The sequence below is a fragment of the Phocoena sinus genome, chromosome 2 (genome assembly GCF_008692025.1).
Source record: "Phocoena sinus isolate mPhoSin1 chromosome 2, mPhoSin1.pri, whole genome shotgun sequence".
Lineage (NCBI taxonomy): Eukaryota > Metazoa > Chordata > Mammalia > Artiodactyla > Phocoenidae > Phocoena > Phocoena sinus.
Genome location: NC_045764.1, coordinates 103,593,722 through 103,612,456, shown reverse-complemented (window position 1 = coordinate 103,612,456; position 18,735 = coordinate 103,593,722). Strand labels below are relative to the sequence as shown.

Here is an 18,735-nt window from a genome sequence, read left to right as displayed (position 1 = left end):
AGCGGGCCACAAAGAGGGAGGGCTCAATTTGGATGAGTCAGGGGAAGGCATCAGGAAGGGCTTCACAGAGGAAGAGGCTATCGAGCCCAGCCTTTTTTTTTTAATATAAATTTATTCATTTATTTATTTTTGGCTGCGTGGGGTCTTCACTGCTGCACGCGGGCTTTCTCTAGTTGCGGCGAGCGGGGGCTACTCTTCCTTGCGGTGCGCGGGCTTCTCATTGCGGTGGCTTCTCTTGCTGTGGAGCACGGGCTCGGGCTTCAGTAGTTGTGGCGTGTGGGCTCAGTAGTTGTGGTGCACGGGCTTAGTTGCTCTGCGGTATGTGGGATCTTCCCAGACAAGGGCTCGAACCCGTGTCCCCTGCATTGGCAGGCGGATTCTTAACCACTGCGCCACCAGGGAAGTCCTTGAGCCCAGTCTTGAATGCCAAGCTGGTATTTGTTAGTACACTGATGAGAAACGATTAATTTTAATTACTGATCTTCTCCTGCTCTAGGCACTTCGGCTCACCTGCAGGCCACTCTACTGTTGAGATTTCTGACTACTGATGGTGCCCCCAGGATGACACGATACCATTTAATTCCACCATTAGTGAGCCTGCCTGTGCGTAAACATACACACACACACACACACACACACACACACAGAGCACACTGCTCCCCAGTCTCTTCCTGGGACACTGGGATCTCCCCAATCCCACTGCACCTCCCCAAAGCCCAACATACATTGGTGTTGGTTCCCCCCTTCTCCAGCCAGCTCAGCCAAGACCCTGCACATAACAGCCACCCTTCTCGGGGACTTCTGAGTCCCCTCCCATCCAGCAGCTCTCCAGTCTTTCCTACCTCTCCCCTTAGAGCTCTAGCCCCATCTCTGGGGGGGATGTTCCCCACTTTTCCCCACTGTGGGGCTTGAGGGAAGGGGAGCAGCTGGTGGGAAATGGGAGCAGAGAATGGGGAAAACAGCGGAGACTCGGGCAGGCGGTGATTTTGGTTTTTTTATTCTATACAAGTGGAGAGAGAGCCCCTGGGGACAGAGGGACAGATCTGCCCTCCCAGGTGAGGAGACACCCCCCACCCCCCAGGTCTGCAGAGCAAGCAGAGCCTCTCTCTCCAGGCTGCTCCCTCCCTTCCTGTCCCCCACATCCTGTTCCCCAGGCCTCATCCTGATGTACTGCGTCCGTGGGACAGGGGCTGGCAGAAGGGCCTGGAGGTGCGGGGATGGGTGGGGGTCTGAGTCCTTGTGAGGCACATGTCGAGAGGAGGGCTGGGGGTGGGGCGTGCTGCAGCGGCTGTCACCCTGTTCCTGGCTCGCTGGCTCCTGCTGGGGGAAATCCAGGGAGTCCTGTTTCCCAGGCAGGGAGAGCCAGCCACGCCGTGTGGGCGGCCTCGTCACATGGATGGGTGGGAAGGGGGACCACCCTCTAGCCCACCCCTCTGGCACCTGTGGGGTCAGGGGGCTGTCTTCTGTCAGGCTCCAGCTTGTCACAGGACTGTGCCCGCCGTGTCCTCTTGGGCTTCAGGGGGGCAGTCCGGCGGCCCGGATCTGGGGGCCCTGAAATGACAGCCAAGGCAGGCCTGGCCCATGAGTGGGGCTCACAGGCTGGGCACTCATCCAGGCTATGACTTCTGGCTGTCTGTCACTCATCCTGTGCCCAGGAAGGGACCCGATGTGGGCAGCAAGGCCCCAGAGGTGCCCCACACCCCCTTGAGCCAGGTGGCAGACCTTGGACCTCAGGCTCCTCTTGGTCCTGCTGGGAGCCCAGCCTCAGTCGGGGTTTGTTCATTCCTGGGGCCGCATCCCCAGTCTCAGCCTCCTCCCTGTCCCCTGGCTCCTGGGGGAGCCGGCGGCCCCTGTGCACAGCCACCGGCTTGGGGGGCCGCAGAGCTAAAGGAGGGTCCTGCAGCTGGCACAGAAGGAAGATGCTCAGTTAGTTTGTCCTTCTGCCTCCTCAAAGTGCCCTCCCCGCCGCCTTGCTGGCTCTCACCTTGGCGTTCCTGGCGGGAACCGTCCTCTCTGGGAACAGGGACCCCTCCTTCTCCTCCTCCCCATCTTGGGATGCTGGGCTGGGGCTCTGGCAGCTGTGGTTGGGGGCGCTCTCCTCAGCTGGGGGATGGGAAGAGAGAAGAAACTGCAGGAAAAGACATTCTTGCACAGCCCTCCCTGTCCCTTGTTCCTGTGGAGCCCTGGAGGCCAGGACCTTCCCCTCCAAGCCCACTTGCTCCCATGTCTCTGCCTCGGATGTCCCCTTCTGCTCTCACGGTCCCCAGGATCGTCCTGAGCCTGTCACCTCTGCAGGGGGCTCTGGCTGACCCTCTTGAAGAGCAGGGACAGAGCCAGGGCCCGCGGCCTGCCGGGTCCACAGGCATGGCTGCCCATCCAGGGCTGCAGTGCCCCGGCGCCCTGCCAAGGCTGCAACCTGGCACTCCTAGAACTCTCCGCCAGTCTGATTTAGATGGTGAGTCTGGAGGAGAGGTGCCTGGCACCCTCACCATTCCCCCTACCCTGCCTCCGTGGCTTTAGGCACCCTGGACCCCAGGATGTGCCACGTGTTTGGGGTTGTCTGTGTGTGTATCTGTGAGGTGCGGGTGAGGAAGCCCAGGAGGGTGCCGGCGGTTAGGGTGTGTGCAGGGAGCACCCGGCAATCACCGTCTCCTAAATGAAGGATGGAGCCCCTCCTCCGGTGTCTTAACTAGTCTGTGTGGGGGATGGGATCATCAGCGAAGATGACCCCAGCGCTGGGTAGGCCTTGGAGGGCGGGGCAGGAGCTCAGGCACTGCCAAGCCGCGGGCCAGCCTGGCTCTGCACCGCGCCCTTATGCCCTAGCCCTGGGGTGGGAGTGGAGGAGGGAAGGGAGTGTCAACCTCTCCAGGGAGATTTGTCCCTGTCACTGTTGTTGGAGGGTCACATTCCAGACCTGGGGGAACTGAGGCTGATGCCGAGCTGACCGGCTTTCCTTTAGCTGCTCCCTAAGTGAAAGGTGCTCTGAACCCAGCAGAAGGGAGGTGTCATACTATGATTCCCCTGCCCTTTATTCTGGAAGGTGAATAACCTGTCGACACTGTGGGTGGTGACTGAGCCAGCACTTAACACCCAGGGTGTCTGACCTCCGAGGCAGGGGGCTCTTGCCCCTGCCCTGGGGTACCTTTCTGCGTGAGTGGAGGATGACCTGGTGAACTATTTTGGGGGGAGACTGGAGTGTTGGAGGTGGGCCTGGTATGGCTGGTACTGCCCACCCTTTCCCCAGCTGGGGTGCAGAGAGAGTCCTTCTTTACAGAGGGTGCCGTTCTGCTGATGGCCCCCGCTCTAGAGAATTCCCCGAGCCACCCACGAAGTGTTGTTCCTTGTAGGCTAAGCCTGGCAAAGCCACTTCTGTTCTGTGGGACCTTTCTTTGGATCGGGTTGTTTCTTTTGGATGTAGTCTTGTAGCTATACTGAAGGATTTGCACAGTGATGACATTTTACTGCTCCCCCTTAGTTGGCTTCTGTCTCTTTGGACATAACCCGGGCCTTCAGAGCTGCTGCCAGAGAAGAGGCTTTCCATACCTATGTGCCACGTGGCCTCTGCTCGGCGCATGGCACTGAAGCTCGGCTTGGTGCTTTGGGGTGGTGGTGGGGGCTTCCAGGCTCCAGGCCCTGGAGTGGATGGGAAAGGGGAAAGGGGAAAAGGCATGTTAGCGGGGGCCCTGAGAGACGGGGCAAAGGAAGGACGTGAGGGCGATCATTCTCACCTGCATCGTCCGAGGAGCGCCGTTTCTGCCAAGGCTGGACGCTGCCCTCCAGGTCTGGGCCTGGGCCCTGAAAGGACAGCTGAGTCAGGTCATTAAAAAAGTCCCTTCTGCGTGGGGACTGCAGTTAGCAAGGGGCTTCTGCTCTAGCATCTCATTAGTCCCTACACATTCGGACTGTTTTCCCCAAAGAGTGGCACTCATACCACCCCTAGGGGCGTAAGAAATGGTTTACACGAATGAACATACGGTTATTTTAATATGTGTTTATTTTATGTGTAGTAGAAAAAACATGACGAGTTCAACAAGCCTGTGAGTCTAAAGATGATAATGCTTAGGTCCAGACTGAGTTTAAAAAGGTGAGTTGAGGGATTTCCTGCTGGCTCAGTGGTTAAGAAGCCCCCTGCCAATGCAGGGGACACAGGTTTGAGTCCTGGTCCGGGAAGATCCCACATGCTGCAGAGCAACTAAACCTGTGCGCCACAACTACTGAGCCTGCGCTCTAGAGCCCACGAGCCACAACTACTGAAGCCCATGCGCCTAGGGCCCGTGCTCCGCAAAAAGAGAAGCCACCGCAATGAGAAGCCCGCACACCGCAACGAAGAGTAGCCCCCGCTCGCCGCAGCTAGAGAAAGCCCGCGCGCAGCAACGAAGACCCAACGCAGCTATAAATAAGTAAATAAAGAAAGAAATAAATTTATCTTTAAAAAAAGGTGAGTTGATTTAAATAAAAATATTATGTAAATAATGCCATGGTATGTGGAGAAGGTGAAAAGCAGTCATAAAAGTGGTAATCAAATCAAAATTTGGGAAACAGCTCTAGAGGTAAGTATTTTTAGGGCCACACACTTTATAAGGAAGCAGAGGCTCCAGAGTGAGTTGTCCAGGGTTGTGCGGCAAATGTAGGGGCAGAACTGCAGCTGACACCTTCTACTCCAGAGTATCTCTCTCTCCACTGACCTACCAACTGCAGGGCCGTGGGGAGGGGAGGGTGGTATGCAGGGACCCACGGGACCCTCAGTTCGCCTCCCCAGGTTCCGCTCACCTCTCGTTTCCCATCGAAGCTCCAACCCTTGGCTCTTCCCAACCCAGGAAGGGCGACACTGTGGACCCTTGGCTGCTGTGCTGTCCCAGGGGCCTGGCCCCCCTCCCCAGGCTCTGCCCCGTCGGTGCCCTGGAACAAGGTTTCGGGTTTAGAATCAGTTCCCGATGGAGAAGGGGCTCCACAGGCAGCAAGGGAGCAGGGGAGGCCCCCAACCCCTCAGAGCCCTCTGCCTGGGGAAGCCCTACCCAGACCCTCTGAGTCTTTCCACTGCCCTTATTTGCATGGTGGACTCCCAGCATGCGCTGTGTCACCAGGCTTAGCCCAAGGAGCCCAGGAGCGAGGAACTGGAATGACCAAGTTCCCGAGTCCTCACAATCTCCCGTTAATTGCCTAGCGTGGGGTGCGTGGATGGGCTATGTGTGGGGCAGCAAACCAGGACTCGGCACCCTTGCCTCACTTACCATCTTCCCGTGGAAGGAAGGCCCCCGTTCCCCGCCAAATGCAGGGAGGAGCCTGCTCTCCTCTTCTGGGCTCCAGCAGGGGGAGGAATTATTGCCGAGGCTGGGGGGATCTGGGCTGGGGGGGCTCTCCTGAGTCGGGGGCGGGGGCGGGGGCGGAGGGAGGAGGAGCCCGATGGTGGGGGACCCTGGCCCCCTGTCCCCCTTGAAGCTCCGGGGCCGGCGAAAGTGAAACAAGCCTCGGCGCCTCTTCTTCTGGAGTGGAGGGAGTGGCGGCTCCGAGAGGCCTGGCCGCAGGGTCCTCAGAGTCCGGGGGTAGCTGGGCAGGGTCGGGGTGAGTTAGTGACAAAGTCGTGGGGAGATACCTAGGTCAGATGCCAAGGTCGTTCAGGGCCCAGGGTGGTGCTGGCGTTAGGCCAGTCCTGGCTCTCCGGAACCTCCAGCTATCCTGTCTCATCTAGTCTTTCCTGCCGTTCCATAACCCTTTCCACCTATTCTCAGGGGATGTTGTCCTCACCTTCCCTGTCACAACCCTCCAGCAGCCTCTTCCCTCCCAGGCACCCATCCCCCCATCTCCTCTCAGCCTCTCCAAGTGACCCAGTTCCTTCTGGAGAGATGCCGGGGAGTCTGTGCAGGACAGTGACAGAACACACCCTCCAGGCCTGGTACCACTAACCGTCACCCCATTCCAGGGCCTGCTATCCCCCCAACCCCAACCCCGCTGTGGTGGTTCACTCTGGCCCCATTCTTTTCTGCTGTCATGAGGGGATTCAGAGAACATGGGAACTAAGGGCTTGGTGTGGAGGAAAGAGAATGTGGGGGCATCTCCCAGAGAGACTGGCTTTGGAGAGGGCTCTCTGGGAGATGGATGGACACGGGAGCCCTCCAGGGCCTCGAGGCCTGCTGAAATTGGAGGTGTGCTGGGGCACCACACCTGGAGCTTTCATCCATAACCCTTCGGCTGAAGAAGTCCTCCAGCCCCTCATCCAGGCGGGTGGCTGTCCCGTTCTCCTGACGGGTCCCAGGTACTGGCGCCTGCTGGGAGGAAAGTCCTGTAGGATATACCATCTGGGTGAGGAAGCCCTCCTCCCATCCACTCAAGGCCTTCCCCTTTGGACTTGGACTTGCCTCTTCTTGGCCCCATGGAAACTTAGACCTCAGGATACCTGGGCATTTCTTAAACTTGGTGACTCTTGACTCTCTCTCACCAAAAGGAGAACTGCCACTGTCTAGCAGACAGAGATTTCCTATCTGTGACAAGGTCTAGCTCCATCCAATCTGGATAACTCCTCTTCTTCTGTTCCATGGCCTGCCTGGGCCCCTGCCCAATCCCCCAAGGCTAGTACCTCTGGCATTGGTGTCCTAGAGCTAGAATCTCTGGCTCTGGCACTGCTAAGTGAAGTTGGTCCTCCTGTGAGGCTTTAGGGACTCACGCTGGGCCGACCAGGTCCCGGAGGGGTGGTCCTGGGGGGCCGGGGCCTCCCTTGTGTTTGATGCCTTAGTTTGTAGCCATGAGTGGGCAGCTCAGATAGACCTTCCCAAGAGCCACTAGCTGTGGACTGGCTGCTCCCGAGTCCTGAGAACCAGCCAGGGGGGATCCCCAGGCTCCCCAGCTGGCTTTCCACGTCCTGAGGGCTCCCACCTGTGGGGACAGCAGAGTTAGAGGGACTAGCAGGAGAGACAGGGAGAAAGCAGGCTGGAGAGGCAGAGATAAAAGAAAGGGAATCAGGGCCATCAGTGCGGAGGCTGGAAGACTCACTAATGAAGGCAGACACCGGCCGGATCTTGCGGCAGCGTTTCTGCTTTTTGATGGCCATGGTGTCCTGCAGAGACGGAGGCATACGGTGGGGCCAGGTGGCAAACCCCAGGAGCCTCGCCTGGAGCCTCCCATTCCTCATAAAGCCTTCTCTTTAGAGTCCATCCCGCTTCCCTGTCCTTAGGCGGCTGAGGCAATGGGACAAGGGAAGAGGCTGGGCGGGATCGGGGCAAGGGGATGAGACCCGGTGAGGGGCAGAGAGTGGAGTCCAGGGAAGTAGAAGGGGACAGTGTTTTGCAGGGGCAGGGGCAGGACCAAGGTTAAGGAGGGGAGTGGGGGTGCTCACGATGTTGGTCCCAAGTTCATCATCTGTGGTCTCGTCACGGTCATGGTTCCGGCCTCGGCCCCGGGAGGACAGATCCTGTCCTTGGCACGGTCCCCCTGGCGGATCTGACAGTGTCTTTAGCTGGGCCAGGTGTCGGGCCTAGGGAAGGACAGGTGTGAACAGGATCCCAAGGAGGCCGCCCACCGCCCAGGACCTTGACAGGGAGGGCTGGTGGGGGGAGATGCGGGTGATGCGGAGTGGAGGACATGTCTGGGCCTGGCTGAGGCTCAGAAGTCTTACCAGGCTCTTGTGGGAGTGGTACAGCTCCTGCAGGATCTCGTCCACTATGGAGTTGGTCAAGTAGGTGACAACCGAGAGCTTCACTTCACTGTGGGCACAGGGGGGTGGCTCAGCTCCTCCTTCCCTGCCCCTGAGCCTCTGCCCCAGCCTTCCCCAGACGCCTGAGGGAGCGGGCCAGCCGCCCTGGCTGCCCACGGAGAACACAGCTGCTGTATGAGGCACCTGGGATCCACCACCCAGCTCCACCCACAGCCCTTCCAGCCTAGGCGTGTGTGGAGGCGGAGGGTGGACGAAGGCGAACTGAGGGGAAGGAGGGGCAGAGGGGCTCTGGGTCCGGCCCCTGGAGCTCCAGTGGAACAGAGCAAGGTAAACTGAGGTGTTGAGTGAATTCTGCCCGTCTCTGCTGTAAGAGCAGGAACCAGCACTTCTTGAGCTTGGCCATTTCACGGGTTTGTGTAATAATTTTCCTTCATTTTAGTGAGAGGTGGCACCCAGACTGGAATGAGAGAGAGCTCTAGGGGCCATGAAAACTTGGGGGGATGGGCAGCGCAGTCCATGCACCCCTATTCTTTGTCCACACCTCCGAGGAGGCTGTGCTCTGTTTCTAGAGGTCAGTTCCTGGGGGTATGTGCGCGGCTGTGTGTACGTGTACACGTGTGTGCACTGTCCGGACTCCTAGACCCCAGCTCAGCATTTAGACTGCTAGGGCAAAGATGAGTCAGACCCTAAATAGCAAGGTGGCAGTTGGTTAAAGATTCATCCCTTGTAATGTAGATTGTGTCATTCATTATTCATGGCTGATGGCTGGGGCCCCCCCAAGTCCCTAAGTGCTCCAGGCCAAGTCCAGCCCCCCCTCCAGTCCCACCCCCCGCCTCTCACTCCAGCTTGTTCTGAATGTCCTGCCCCGCCTGCTCCAGCAGCGCCCCTCGGATGAAGTTCCGGGGCACGGTGACGCGCTCAGCCACGTTGCTCAGCATCTTGTGCCCTTCAGCCACCCGCATGGCCACGGGGCATAACTCTTGCGTTAGGCTGACCATGGACTCCAGGATCACCTAGTACGTGGGGAAAGGAGGCCAGAGCCCCAAGGAGGGCAGGGTCAGGGCTGGCACCACAGTGGAAGAGACTCCAGCCTGTCTATTCCAGCCCCCCGTGGGGAGACTGAGGGGCCGGCCAAGGTCACAGGGCAGAGCCTCGGACACTCAGGCTTGCCCACATCCTGGTCAGTGTCCTTTTCATCCTACCACATGGACACATGGACAGGGGAGAGTCAGTCCAAGGATCAGGGTCCAGAGGGAGAGCTCAGGGTTCAGGGGCTAAGGCTGAAACGAGCAGCAGATATCTGAGGCCGGTTCTCTAGCAATGCCTTGGCACAGTGGGAGTGTAGGTGCTCTCAGCTCTGCAACTCCTTCTTGCCCATGGTAATCTTCCCGTGCTGGCCTCGGCCCTCGGCTTAGGGCCTTGGTCAGCACCGGGCTCCCTCCCCAGGACTTGCCTGCAGCTCCTTGTCCACAGCCTTGGACACCTCACTGGCTACTGACTCCAGCCTCTGCCTCACGGGTCCGTCGTTGGCCAGCACGTGGCCCAGCTCATAGAGGCTGGGAAACAGCTGGGGAAGAAAGGGGCTCTGATCAGAAGGTCAGAATCTGGCCTCGCTGGGTCCCTGGCCTAGGAGGCCATGAAAACTTGGGGGGATAGGCAGTGCTGTCCACGGGCGCTCCTGGGCCTGGACACTCCTGGGCTGGCACGCTGGCCTTCTTGGGCTCTCTAGACTGTCAGGGGAGGGTGGGGCTGCGGAGGGCTCACCGCCCGGGAGTTCTTGGCATCCCTGATGAGGTCCCGAGCATAGAGCAGCTCATCCTGCACGGGCTCCAGGGGGCACAGCCTCAGCGCCCGAACCTCCTCTTGCACCCGTCCGCACAGCCGCTGCAGCATCTGTATCACAGGTGGCAGGAGTGTTAGGGGGACTCCTGCATCTTCACCTTCCTGGGCGGGCCCCCAGGCGCCCCATTTCTTGGCCCCCTTGGGCAGTGTTACTGGTGCTGGCACTGACAGGGGTAAGGGTGATGTCTCCCGATGGCCTGTTCCCTCTTCTTCTTGGGATGCCCTCTCGAACACTCAGTGGAGCTCCCACAGTCCTGGGACCCCTCGTCCGGGACCCCCGCTGTTTGCACACATGTCCTCTCATGTTTGGGGCCCACATTCTGCACGTCCTGTCTTTTTGCTCTCCCACATGCTCAATCCACTTATGGGCTCCACACGACGCCTCTCTCATGACCCCTCCCGCCCCGACCTGCGCTCCATCACATCAGCCCTGTGCCCTGCGGGCCCCACGTGTGCCCCCTGTGTCTCGGAGGGAAACGTTTACTTGCTCGGCGCTGCTGGTCACCAGGCCCTGCTGCAGCCTGAAAGCCTGTTCCTGCGGGCACGTCTGAGAATGGTTGTTCCTCACCAAGTACCACTGGATCTGGAGATGATGATGGGTGGGTGGGGTGAGGGCCAGGGGATGTGGGCTGGCCCCTGCCCCTCGGGTTCCACCCTGCTCAGGCCGCCACCTTCTGCCAGACGTCCTCGGTACGCTCAGGGGCGCTGCGGTAGGCTTGAGAGATGTCGCTCACGGGGAAGGACATGAAGCGCAGCGTATGGTTGCTGTGGGACAGAGTGGCTCAGCTGGGTGGGATAGAACCTCCTGCTCCCCAGACCCCACCTCTTGCTGACCATTTCCCTCTTCTGTGGTCCTTCCTAACATTTCTATGCAAGTAGGTCAGGTGCACTGGGGTGGGGCTGGTGTAGTTCAGGCCTGGTCCAGGTACAGGGAAGCTGGGGGCTAGGATCAGGGCAGGGCCCTGGTCTACTCACCTCTCCAGGGCCCTTGCAATGTCCAGAAAGCCTAGGGCAGATGTATTGTTCCGATCCCATAGGATAGTTCTGGGGAAAGGGTGAGCATTAGCGTATTACCCCTCCCTCGGGGTCTCTCTTAGGGGGAGGGGACACATCCCCCTCGGGAGCCTTCCCTCTTTTCCTGGGTAATGAGGCTGACTCAGAGATGGTCCTGGGACTAAGGGTCTCCTGGAAGCTGGGGTACAGAGCAGCGAGGCAGCAGGGAGGGCATGTATGTGCGTGGGGGAGGGCTGGGGCTCCAGGTGAGAGGGTCCAGGTGTGGGCCCCACCTGAGGGAGGAGTTTATCTGCAGGGCCTTGGACAGCATCTTGGCCCCGATGTCCTCCATGCCGTTGCCGCTCAGGTCCACCTTCGCCAGGCAGGTGTTGCTGCCCAGCGCGTTGATGAGGATGCTGGTGCGAAGCTTCAGCCGGGAGTCTGCCACTGACAGTGACTGCAAGGACTGTGTGGGCAAGTGGGGGGTTTGGCCCAGTCCCTGCAGCCCCTGTCACTGCAGGTCCCCTCCCAGGCCCAGGCACTCACACAGTCCTCTTCCTGGATTAGCTGCACCAGCTTGTGGAGGATCTCCTCCAGGGTCCTGCGGGGAGCCGGGGCTCAGAGTAGGAGGGGAGGGGGCTGGGGTCATGTTAGTGGAGCAGTGGAGAGGCGGCCAAGGGTAACACAGTGAGCCACAAGGATAGGTGGATGATGGAGTGAGGGTCTGTGGGTATAGGCAGGGGCCCTCACTTGGCCTTGACGTTGAAGTTCTTGCCCAGGAACAGGTGCTTGAGGGACTTGTTCTTGCCGAGTGCGGGCACCAGTGTCAGGAGGTCCGAGTCGAACCCTGGCCAGTAGATGGGAGAGGCCTGGCCTTGAGGCCCGAAGCTCACTGGAGTCTCCTTAGGGCGTCTCCCCCGTGCTCTAGGCCCCTGTCCGCACCTGGCCCCCAGGAAGGGAAGTGCCCCCACTCACCATTGTCTGACAGATCCAGGCTGCCCACACAGGTGACAGCCCACAGCTGCTCCTGCAAAGCCTGGGCTCCAGCTGAGCGGAGCTGCAGGGACAGGGTGTGGGTGGAAGACAGGGCACCCTTAATGCTTAGAGATAAGAGGAGTCATGCCAGGATTCAAGGTCATACCAGGTCTTCTCGGGTGTGAAATCTGGAGGCCCCTGCTCTATACCCTTCCCTGGGGCTCTCTCCCCTCCCTTCAGCCAGAAAAATGTCCAGGCCGCTGCTCTGGAGACAGCTCGCTCCTGCCATCTGGTGGGAAAGCCTGGTATCTCCCACCCCAAAGCGGTCAGCGAGGAGATCCTGGAGACTGAAAATGACCTCTAGAAAGAGGGCCGCAGACCACAGACGGAGAGGGGAAAGTGGGGGTGAGGTCAGGGCGGGGGCGGGTCGCTGAGGGGTAGCGCGGAGGCAGGACGGAGCCAGAGCTTGACTTAGGGAAATGAACGGTGGGGTGACGGGTGGCGGACTGAGGGCTCACCTCACAGCTGCTGAGGTCCAGGTGCAGATCGCTGAGGTGACTGTTGAGGGAGAGGCCCTGGAGCAGCGCCCTGTGGGAGGAAGGTCAGCAGGCCCGCCTTTACCCCTCACCCCCTTCTCCCAGGGTTCCCCCTCGGACGCCCCCCAACCCTGCACCCACCCGACCTGAGGGCCTCCAGGGGCAGCCTCGTGGCCGACAGGTTGATGTGGCTCAGGGTGTAGGTGCTGCTGAAGAACTGCTTGAAGGCAGGTGGGGCCTCCCGGCCCTTCCTGCGGAGATGCCTGGCGTCAGCAAGGGAGGGGGTGCCCACGACTTGCCCCGCCCCTCCCTGCACCCCTGTGCCCCCACCTGTGGGAGCAGCTGTTGCGCGCCAGGTTGAGGTAGGTGAGGTGGGAGCAGCAGCCGTGGAGCAGGGCGCCCAGAAGCTGTGGGGTGGAGACAGGGTGCATCTCACGGGGCTGGGAGGGCTGCCGGGAGGGGCGACGAGGACTCCCTCCTCCTCCCCAACGAAGGTCCTGGCGCTTCGTCCTCTGCGGTCAGTCTGTGAGGGCCCCGCTGCACCTGCCTACTTAGCCTCTTCAAGCCTCAGTTTCCCCTCTGTGGAAAGTGGGTCTACTCCCACCTGCCTGGCCCCCAGGGGGTGAGAGGCTCATAGGCAGTGGATGTGTAAAGCCAGGGCGCCCACAAGCTCGTAAGGTGCCTGGTTCAAGTTAGGGAAGGAGTCCTTTCCTCCGGTGGACTCAGCGCTGCGCTGGGGCTCACGGCGGAGGACTGGATCCGGGCTGGCTTTTAGGCACAGCCAACACAGCCTTGGCGGCGCACGGATAAAGTGCTGCACAGGTGTGAGCTTTGGCGTTGATTTGTAATTCAGCTGAACCTGAAGCCATCCTGCCAGCTCCGCCCATCTCTATACTCAAGGAGGGGGTGACCCACCCCAGCCTCCCCAGATCACCACAGGCTGGCTGCCCCGTCACCAGCCCCTCACCAAGTCGATGGCGCAGTCAGTTCCCGCCAGGTCCAGGTGCACCAGGGCATTGGGCTGGGCCAGGAAACTGTAGAGGGCCTGGGAAGGAAGGACAGAGGGGTTGCAGGTGAAGGGGTGACAGAACCCCTCCCCTCCCCAGGGCTAAAGGGCAGAGACCCCAGGCCCTGAAGCCCGAGTGGGCCTCTGCAGGGGCTTGAGGCTATATTCGTGGACTCACGTTGGCCTCCTCTGTGGCGAGCAGCCCAGGGTTCTTGCTCAGGTCCAGGTATTGAAGGGAGCTGGCGAAGGCCGGGTTGGCCCCGAAGGTCTGGCCCAGCGCCTGGAGCCCTGAGCACAGCGGGCACTGGGCTGGATTGGCCACCCCCCCATGAACTCTTCCCCTTGCATACAACTCTTCCCCACTCTCCAAATGCGGCTCCTTTCCCTTCTTTGATCCCTGGGATGCCGTGTGAGTGTATGGGTACACCTCTGGGACTCGACACCCAGGCAGTGCTGGGGGAAGGTCAGAGGTCAGGGGTCCCGGGGCAAGTACCTCGAGGGGAAATGGCAGTCTTGGCCAGGCACAGCTTGGTGAGGCCAGTGGGGAAGCAGAGGAGCTGCTGGCTCAGGCTGAGGAAACCTGGGGAGTGGAGAGACAAAGGGGTCCACTGAGAGATGGGCAGTGGGGGCAGGTGGTGCAGAGTCAGACTGGGCGCTTGAGTGGGGTATGGGCCTGGGGTCAAGGATGGCATATTGGGGCAGGGGCTGGCATCAGGTCAGAGAGCCCCTGTTCAGACTGGGTTGGGCTCTGGGCTGGGATAGGGGTCTGCGTTGTCATGGGGGGTAGGATTCAGGGCTGGGGCTCACCCTTGTCCTCGATGGGGTTGTGGGACAGAGTGAGGGCATGCAGCACACAGCTCCCGTTCTCCCCAAATACCCCGGCCAGCTTCTGGACAAAGTCCCTTCAGGGAAGGGGAGGAAGGATGTGTTTGTCCCAGGCCCTGGGCTTCCCCTCCTCCTCCACCTGCCTGCCTGGCTGGGGCTACAATGGTTGGAGGCCCCCGCAGGTGGGGAGCAGCTCGGGGCCTGCCAGGGAGCTTGCCGTCACTCCGGAATACCTGGGAAGTTGTGCTGAGACGAAGCCCAGCTTAGGCTCCTCGGGACTGGAGCAGCGCACTCTGCTCGGTGGCTGACGGCAGAAGGGGACGGGGCATGGAGGTACGGGGGAAGGCTGTGGAGCTGGGGGTCAGGAGGCTTAGGCTGGCTTGCTCTGTGCCCTCTTTGGGCCTCTTCTGTACGGTGAGGAGCTGGATGAGATGGTTCAGAGGCCCATATCATGCTCTGAGGTTCTGGGGCCCTAAGACTACATCAAGGGGGTACCACTGCCCAAGGAGGAGGCTGGCCTCACGTCTTAAGCCCGGCGTTGTCCAGCACCAGCTCTTCGAGGCTCCCCGACTTGCTCAGGGTGTGTAGCACCTGTTCTAGCACTTCAGAGCCCTGAGGACAGAGGGGTCATGTGACCAGGAGCCAGAGAGGGCAGTACTCTCCCCTCCCCACTGCCCCTCCTAGACCCTACCAGCCGCAGGTCCTTGCAGTAGAGTTTGGTGAACCATTGGTTGTAGGCCAGGGCTGCCACCATTAAGGCCAAGTCTCTGTGGGGAGATTGAGGGCGACAGGAAGGTGGTGAGCAGGTAGCTAGGGCTGGGAGGAAGAGACTAGGGCTGGGGTGGCTGGGCTGGGGAAAGCCTAGATGGGTGGAAGGCAGGGGGGGTGGGGGCTGGGAGACAGAGCCTAGGCTGTGGGTGGGACCAGAAGGGAGAGCCTAGAAGGGCAGGGCTGGGCTGGGGCTGGAATGGGGGCTTGAGTCTCTACCCCATCTGCTTACCGGCTCTCCAAGTGGCTGAAATCCAAAAGATTGAACTCCCGGTTATCCTCGGCATGATAGATGGTGTCCACATCCTTGGAGAGGTGGAACTGGCTCACACCTGCTTCCCTCCTCCTCCTCCTCTGCCCCCTCCCTCTGGGTCCCACCTGCCCGCCCGCCGGTCCTGGCCCAACGCACCCATTGCACCTCCTCACGGCAGTGCAGCCCATTGTAGTCGCACAGGGCGGCGTAGGTCTCGGAGAAGCCACCTGTGGGGCAGGAGACGGGCTGGCTCCTTGAGCGGTAATGGGGTGGGGAACAGGCTTGGAGTTCAAGGAAAGGTCAAGGTCACTTTATGCACCAGTGTCCTGGGTTCATGAACCTCTGAGGTCTGGGAGCCGTGGAGTCTCAGGGCAGGCAAAGGCCCGTACACAGAGGACTCTGAGCAAGGGGCAGGGTGGTGTAGGCCCCACTTTCCTCAAGTCTGCCCCTGCTCACCGCAGACGCTGTGAGCGGTGGACGTGGAAGTCTCGGAGTTGGGGGACGTGTCTCGGGGCCCTTCTGGGGTATCTGCATTTCCACGCCGGATTAGACTCCTGGAAAATGAACAAATCCATCCCAAGATGGGTGGAAAGAGGCTCTCAATTCTTACCCTGTTATAGCTTCTGGATCCCCAGCAAAAGCAGGAATAGGGACACAAGAGCTCTTCGCCTTGATGTCTCGGGGGCCCAGGGGAAGGAGGGAGGGAGGAAGGAGGTCTCCTTGTCTGACCCCTGCGAGACTGCTTCTCTGCCACTCACCCAGGGCCAGGGCAGACCTTGGAGAGGGCAGAGCTCACATGTCGTGTCACCTGGTCCACACTCTCAGCCGACGGCAGCCGCATGTTCACCACGCCACGCTCTGTCTCCACTAGGACCTGGGGGAGAGGGAGCAGCAGGGCCTCAGGTGCGGGCTCCCTCCTCCCGCTGGCCCAGGAGTGGGGCCCGAGCCCTGGGGCTCACCTGGTTCTGACTGAGCGTGTTGAAGGCGCGGATCTCCAGGACATTGAAGGAACTCTCCACCTGGGGGGAGGGGACACGGGGATGCCCAGCTCATGGTCAGGGCCTGGCTGCCGGGCTCAGAAGGGAGCACGCCAGGTGCTCTCCAGCTCATCGGCCCAACTCACCTTGGCTGGGACTTTAAGGGGGAAAAGGTGGAGGCGCCAGGAGGTCAGGGCCTTCAGAAAGGGGAAAAGAACGTCAGCAGCAAACGGCAGCTTCCTGGGCCCTAGTCACCCTGCCCTCTGTTAGCCCCCTCAGCCTGTGTGCACCCCCTGCCAGCTGACCCTCTGCTCTGGAAGTCCCCGCTGTCTCACATGCCCCACCCTAGGCTCCTAGACATCCACCCCGTCCAGCCTCCCCCCGCCCCCAGGCTATGTCTTCTCAGCTCTCCCTCCACCTCTGTCTCCCCTGTCCCCCCAGGCTCCTTGCCCTCACCAGCCCAGGTGCTCTTGGCCCCCCCTCCCCTCCCTCGGCCCAGGGTCCTCACCAGCACTCGGTCCTCGAACTTCTTGGGCTTCGTCTCCAGCTTGACACGATGTTGTTGGAGCACAGCCGCTTGGCTCAGGCACCTCCGGATGCTGTCTGCAGGTGGGTGGTGGGCTGCTCAGAGCTCCCCTGACCCTGGCCGCCCCCGCAAACCCGAGGCTCTCCAGGGGCAGGGGCAGAGGAGAGGAGAGAGAATCAGAGAGAGACAGAAGGACAGGGACCGAGACCTTTCCTCCTTGGGTGACTTTTCTCTTTCTACTAGAAAGGCAGTGGGGTGTGGAGAAAACTCTGGCTCCTGACGTTCCTGAGTCGGGGCACAGTAGCTGAGTGACACTGTGGGAGAGTGTGAAGGATTTTTCCAACCCGTGCACTCCAGCAGCTGTCAACACATACAGAGTGAGTCAGTGTGTAGGGCTGTGGAGGGTATCCCTTTGGCTGCATTCTAGGTGGTCTGGGTGTGAGTGTCTACCTTTTACTACGCATGTAAAGAAGATGCTAGGGAGCCCGTGTGTGGCATTGGTGGGGATGGATAAGTGTGAATGAGTATGCTGTGTCTGCAGTTGTGGAAGGGGCACAGAGCCAGCCAGCTCTGGTGTGGGTGGGAGCTGCGGGGTAGGAAGGAGTTAGTGTTTAAATGAGTTCCATACCCATCTGCTGGCAGAATCATCCAGATATCCCAGTGTGTGTGCGTGTGCGTGCGCGCGTGTGCGGCTTCTGTAAAGATGTGTGTACACACATCTCATGATTGTGTTTGTGTGCCTGTGGAGCTGTGGGAAATCGCCACGGGGCAGCGTGCCTCTGAGTATCCTTGAGCGTCCTGGTCTCTGCGTGGGCTAGCCTGTGCTCCTGCCTCTGGGGGTCAGGGTTGGCAGTGCTCGGGGGTCGGGCCTTGGTTTGGTCTGAGTCTGAGAACCAGGCAAACAGGAGAGGCCGTGAGGTGAGGTCGTGAGGTGTGGGTGTGGGGTAGAGAGAAGGAGGCAGGCTGGGATGCGGGCTGTGGTAGATAAGCTTCAGTAGACCCTGCTCCTGGTTTTAGTTCCAGTCCAGGCCCTTTTCCCTGACTCCCTTCTTTGCCCCACTGGCCGGGGCGCTAGGGGGGTTCTCGAGCCAGTTCCGGGGCCGGGCCCAGAGGAGGGAGGGTGTTGAGGCCAGAGGAGGTCAGGACCTGGGGCAGCTCCCATCACCCGGCAGAGCTGGCCTGGCCCCGCCCGGCGGGGAAACGGGGATTCTCCGGAGGGGACACTGGATGCTTCGCCGAGGGATGGGCCAGAATCGCTGAGAGTCGGCCCCAGGGAGCGTGAAGGGACTGCACCTGTCACTGAAGATCAGGACGGGCGGCTCTGGGACACGTAGGTCCTGACGGGGTGAGGCGAGGGGGGCAGCGGAGGATGCTCTGGGACAGCGATGCCCCGAGCTGGGATGCAGGGGCAGGGAGCTGCCTTGGAACCGGATGCATGAGGGGCGGAAGGCACCGGGGTGTACCGCGGGGAGGAACGCACTGGGTCTGGGAGGCTCCCGGACGGGGCGTCCCGGAGACCACCGCAGCCTCGTACCTTGCAGCTCGCGGGTGAGCTCCGCGCTGGACTTGGCCATGGCGGCCGTTGCTGCCGCTGTTGCTGCAGAGGAGCCGCCGTCGCCACCGCCGGGGAGACGCGGCACATGCTAGACCCGGCTCCGGCAGGGCCCCGGCGCTGAGCGCTGCAGCAGCCGCTGAGCCCGCTCCTGTGAGGGGCGGCTGCGCGAGCGCTACTCCCCCCGCCTCGGAGCGCCGGGTCTCCCGCCCCGCCCGGAGAGGTGCCAGACTGAGCATGCGCGCCGCGCCTCCGAGCCGCGTGAGACCCTGAGAGCGCTCGCGCCCACCCCTCCCGCCGGCTCTAGCGTGCTACGCCCTGTGCGTGTCGCCTGCCGCCCGGGCCATCTCCCGGAAGGGGGGCAGCGTCCCCACTTTCCGTGTCACGCACTCCTCGGGCACCGTGAGCAGAACCCACGTCTTTTGTTCGTAGGCCTGGGTACCCCTCGCCGGGTCATCTTTGCAAGACTCCTCCCTTTTCACTGCTTGCTCGGGACCCGTCCAGCGCGTCCTCGCCAACCCTCGAAGGAAGAAACTCTAGGCCGAGGGCGATGCCGGCAGAGGACATGGCTGAATGTGGGGGACTTCGTCCTTCGTTTTCCGCTTGCCCAGCCTCGGGGATTCCTGCGGTGTTCTTGGCACCATCCCCGCGGGTGTGAGGCTGAGAGCAGCACCTGGGAATTCCCGTGCCACTTCCTCCCAGCTGGCAGCTCTGCAAACACCTCCACACCCAGCATTACGCTCAGGTCCTGGAGACAGGGAGGAGGGTTAGGAGGATCCAGACTTAGTATCTGGGGGGATCTTAGGGGAATCCAGTACACTCAGATTTATGCTC

The 18,735-nt window shown here is 61.0% G+C and overlaps 1 protein-coding gene across 1 annotated transcript; it reads right to left on the bottom strand.

Moving 5' to 3' along the window:
* Positions 1–980: 980 nt before the first annotated feature.
* On the bottom strand, positions 981–18,079 carry CARMIL3 (capping protein regulator and myosin 1 linker 3). Its single transcript, XM_032624919.1, has 40 exons — positions 17,884–18,079; positions 16,332–16,426; positions 15,970–16,020; positions 15,806–15,865; positions 15,605–15,720; positions 15,303–15,400; positions 15,003–15,073; positions 14,826–14,899; positions 14,517–14,592; positions 14,349–14,437; positions 13,808–13,902; positions 13,494–13,580; positions 13,179–13,288; positions 12,962–13,039; positions 12,325–12,401; positions 12,141–12,245; positions 11,977–12,046; positions 11,459–11,540; positions 11,234–11,330; positions 11,030–11,084; positions 10,777–10,949; positions 10,466–10,534; positions 10,162–10,255; positions 9,975–10,073; positions 9,413–9,541; positions 9,102–9,215; positions 8,489–8,661; positions 7,610–7,697; positions 7,331–7,468; positions 6,988–7,051; positions 6,662–6,870; positions 6,163–6,263; positions 5,232–5,547; positions 4,771–4,899; positions 3,729–3,795; positions 3,544–3,633; positions 1,985–2,103; positions 1,723–1,903; positions 1,441–1,551; positions 981–1,317 (listed from the first exon to the last, which is right to left on the bottom strand). The coding sequence occupies exons 1-40, from the start codon at positions 17,921–17,923 to the stop codon at positions 1,292–1,294; spliced, it is 4,116 nt and encodes a 1,371-aa protein (XP_032480810.1). The 5' UTR covers positions 17,924–18,079; the 3' UTR covers positions 981–1,291.
* Positions 18,080–18,735: the final 656 nt, after the last annotated feature.

What these genes read in the sequence shown, in the direction of transcription:
- CARMIL3 (XM_032624919.1), bottom strand. Translation starts at nt 17,923, where the DNA reads ATGGCCAAGTCCAGCGCGGAGCTCACCCGCGAGCTGCAAG. An exon ending in TAATCCAGGAAGAGGACTGT is followed by an intron (nt 10,950 to 11,029) that starts GTGAGTGCCTGG and finishes TTGCCCACACAG; the next exon opens with TCCTTGCAGTCACTGTCAGT. An exon ending in ATTGCAAGGGCCCTGGAGAG is followed by an intron (nt 10,256 to 10,465) that starts GTGAGTAGACCA and finishes TCTGTCCCACAG; the next exon opens with CAACCATACGCTGCGCTTCA.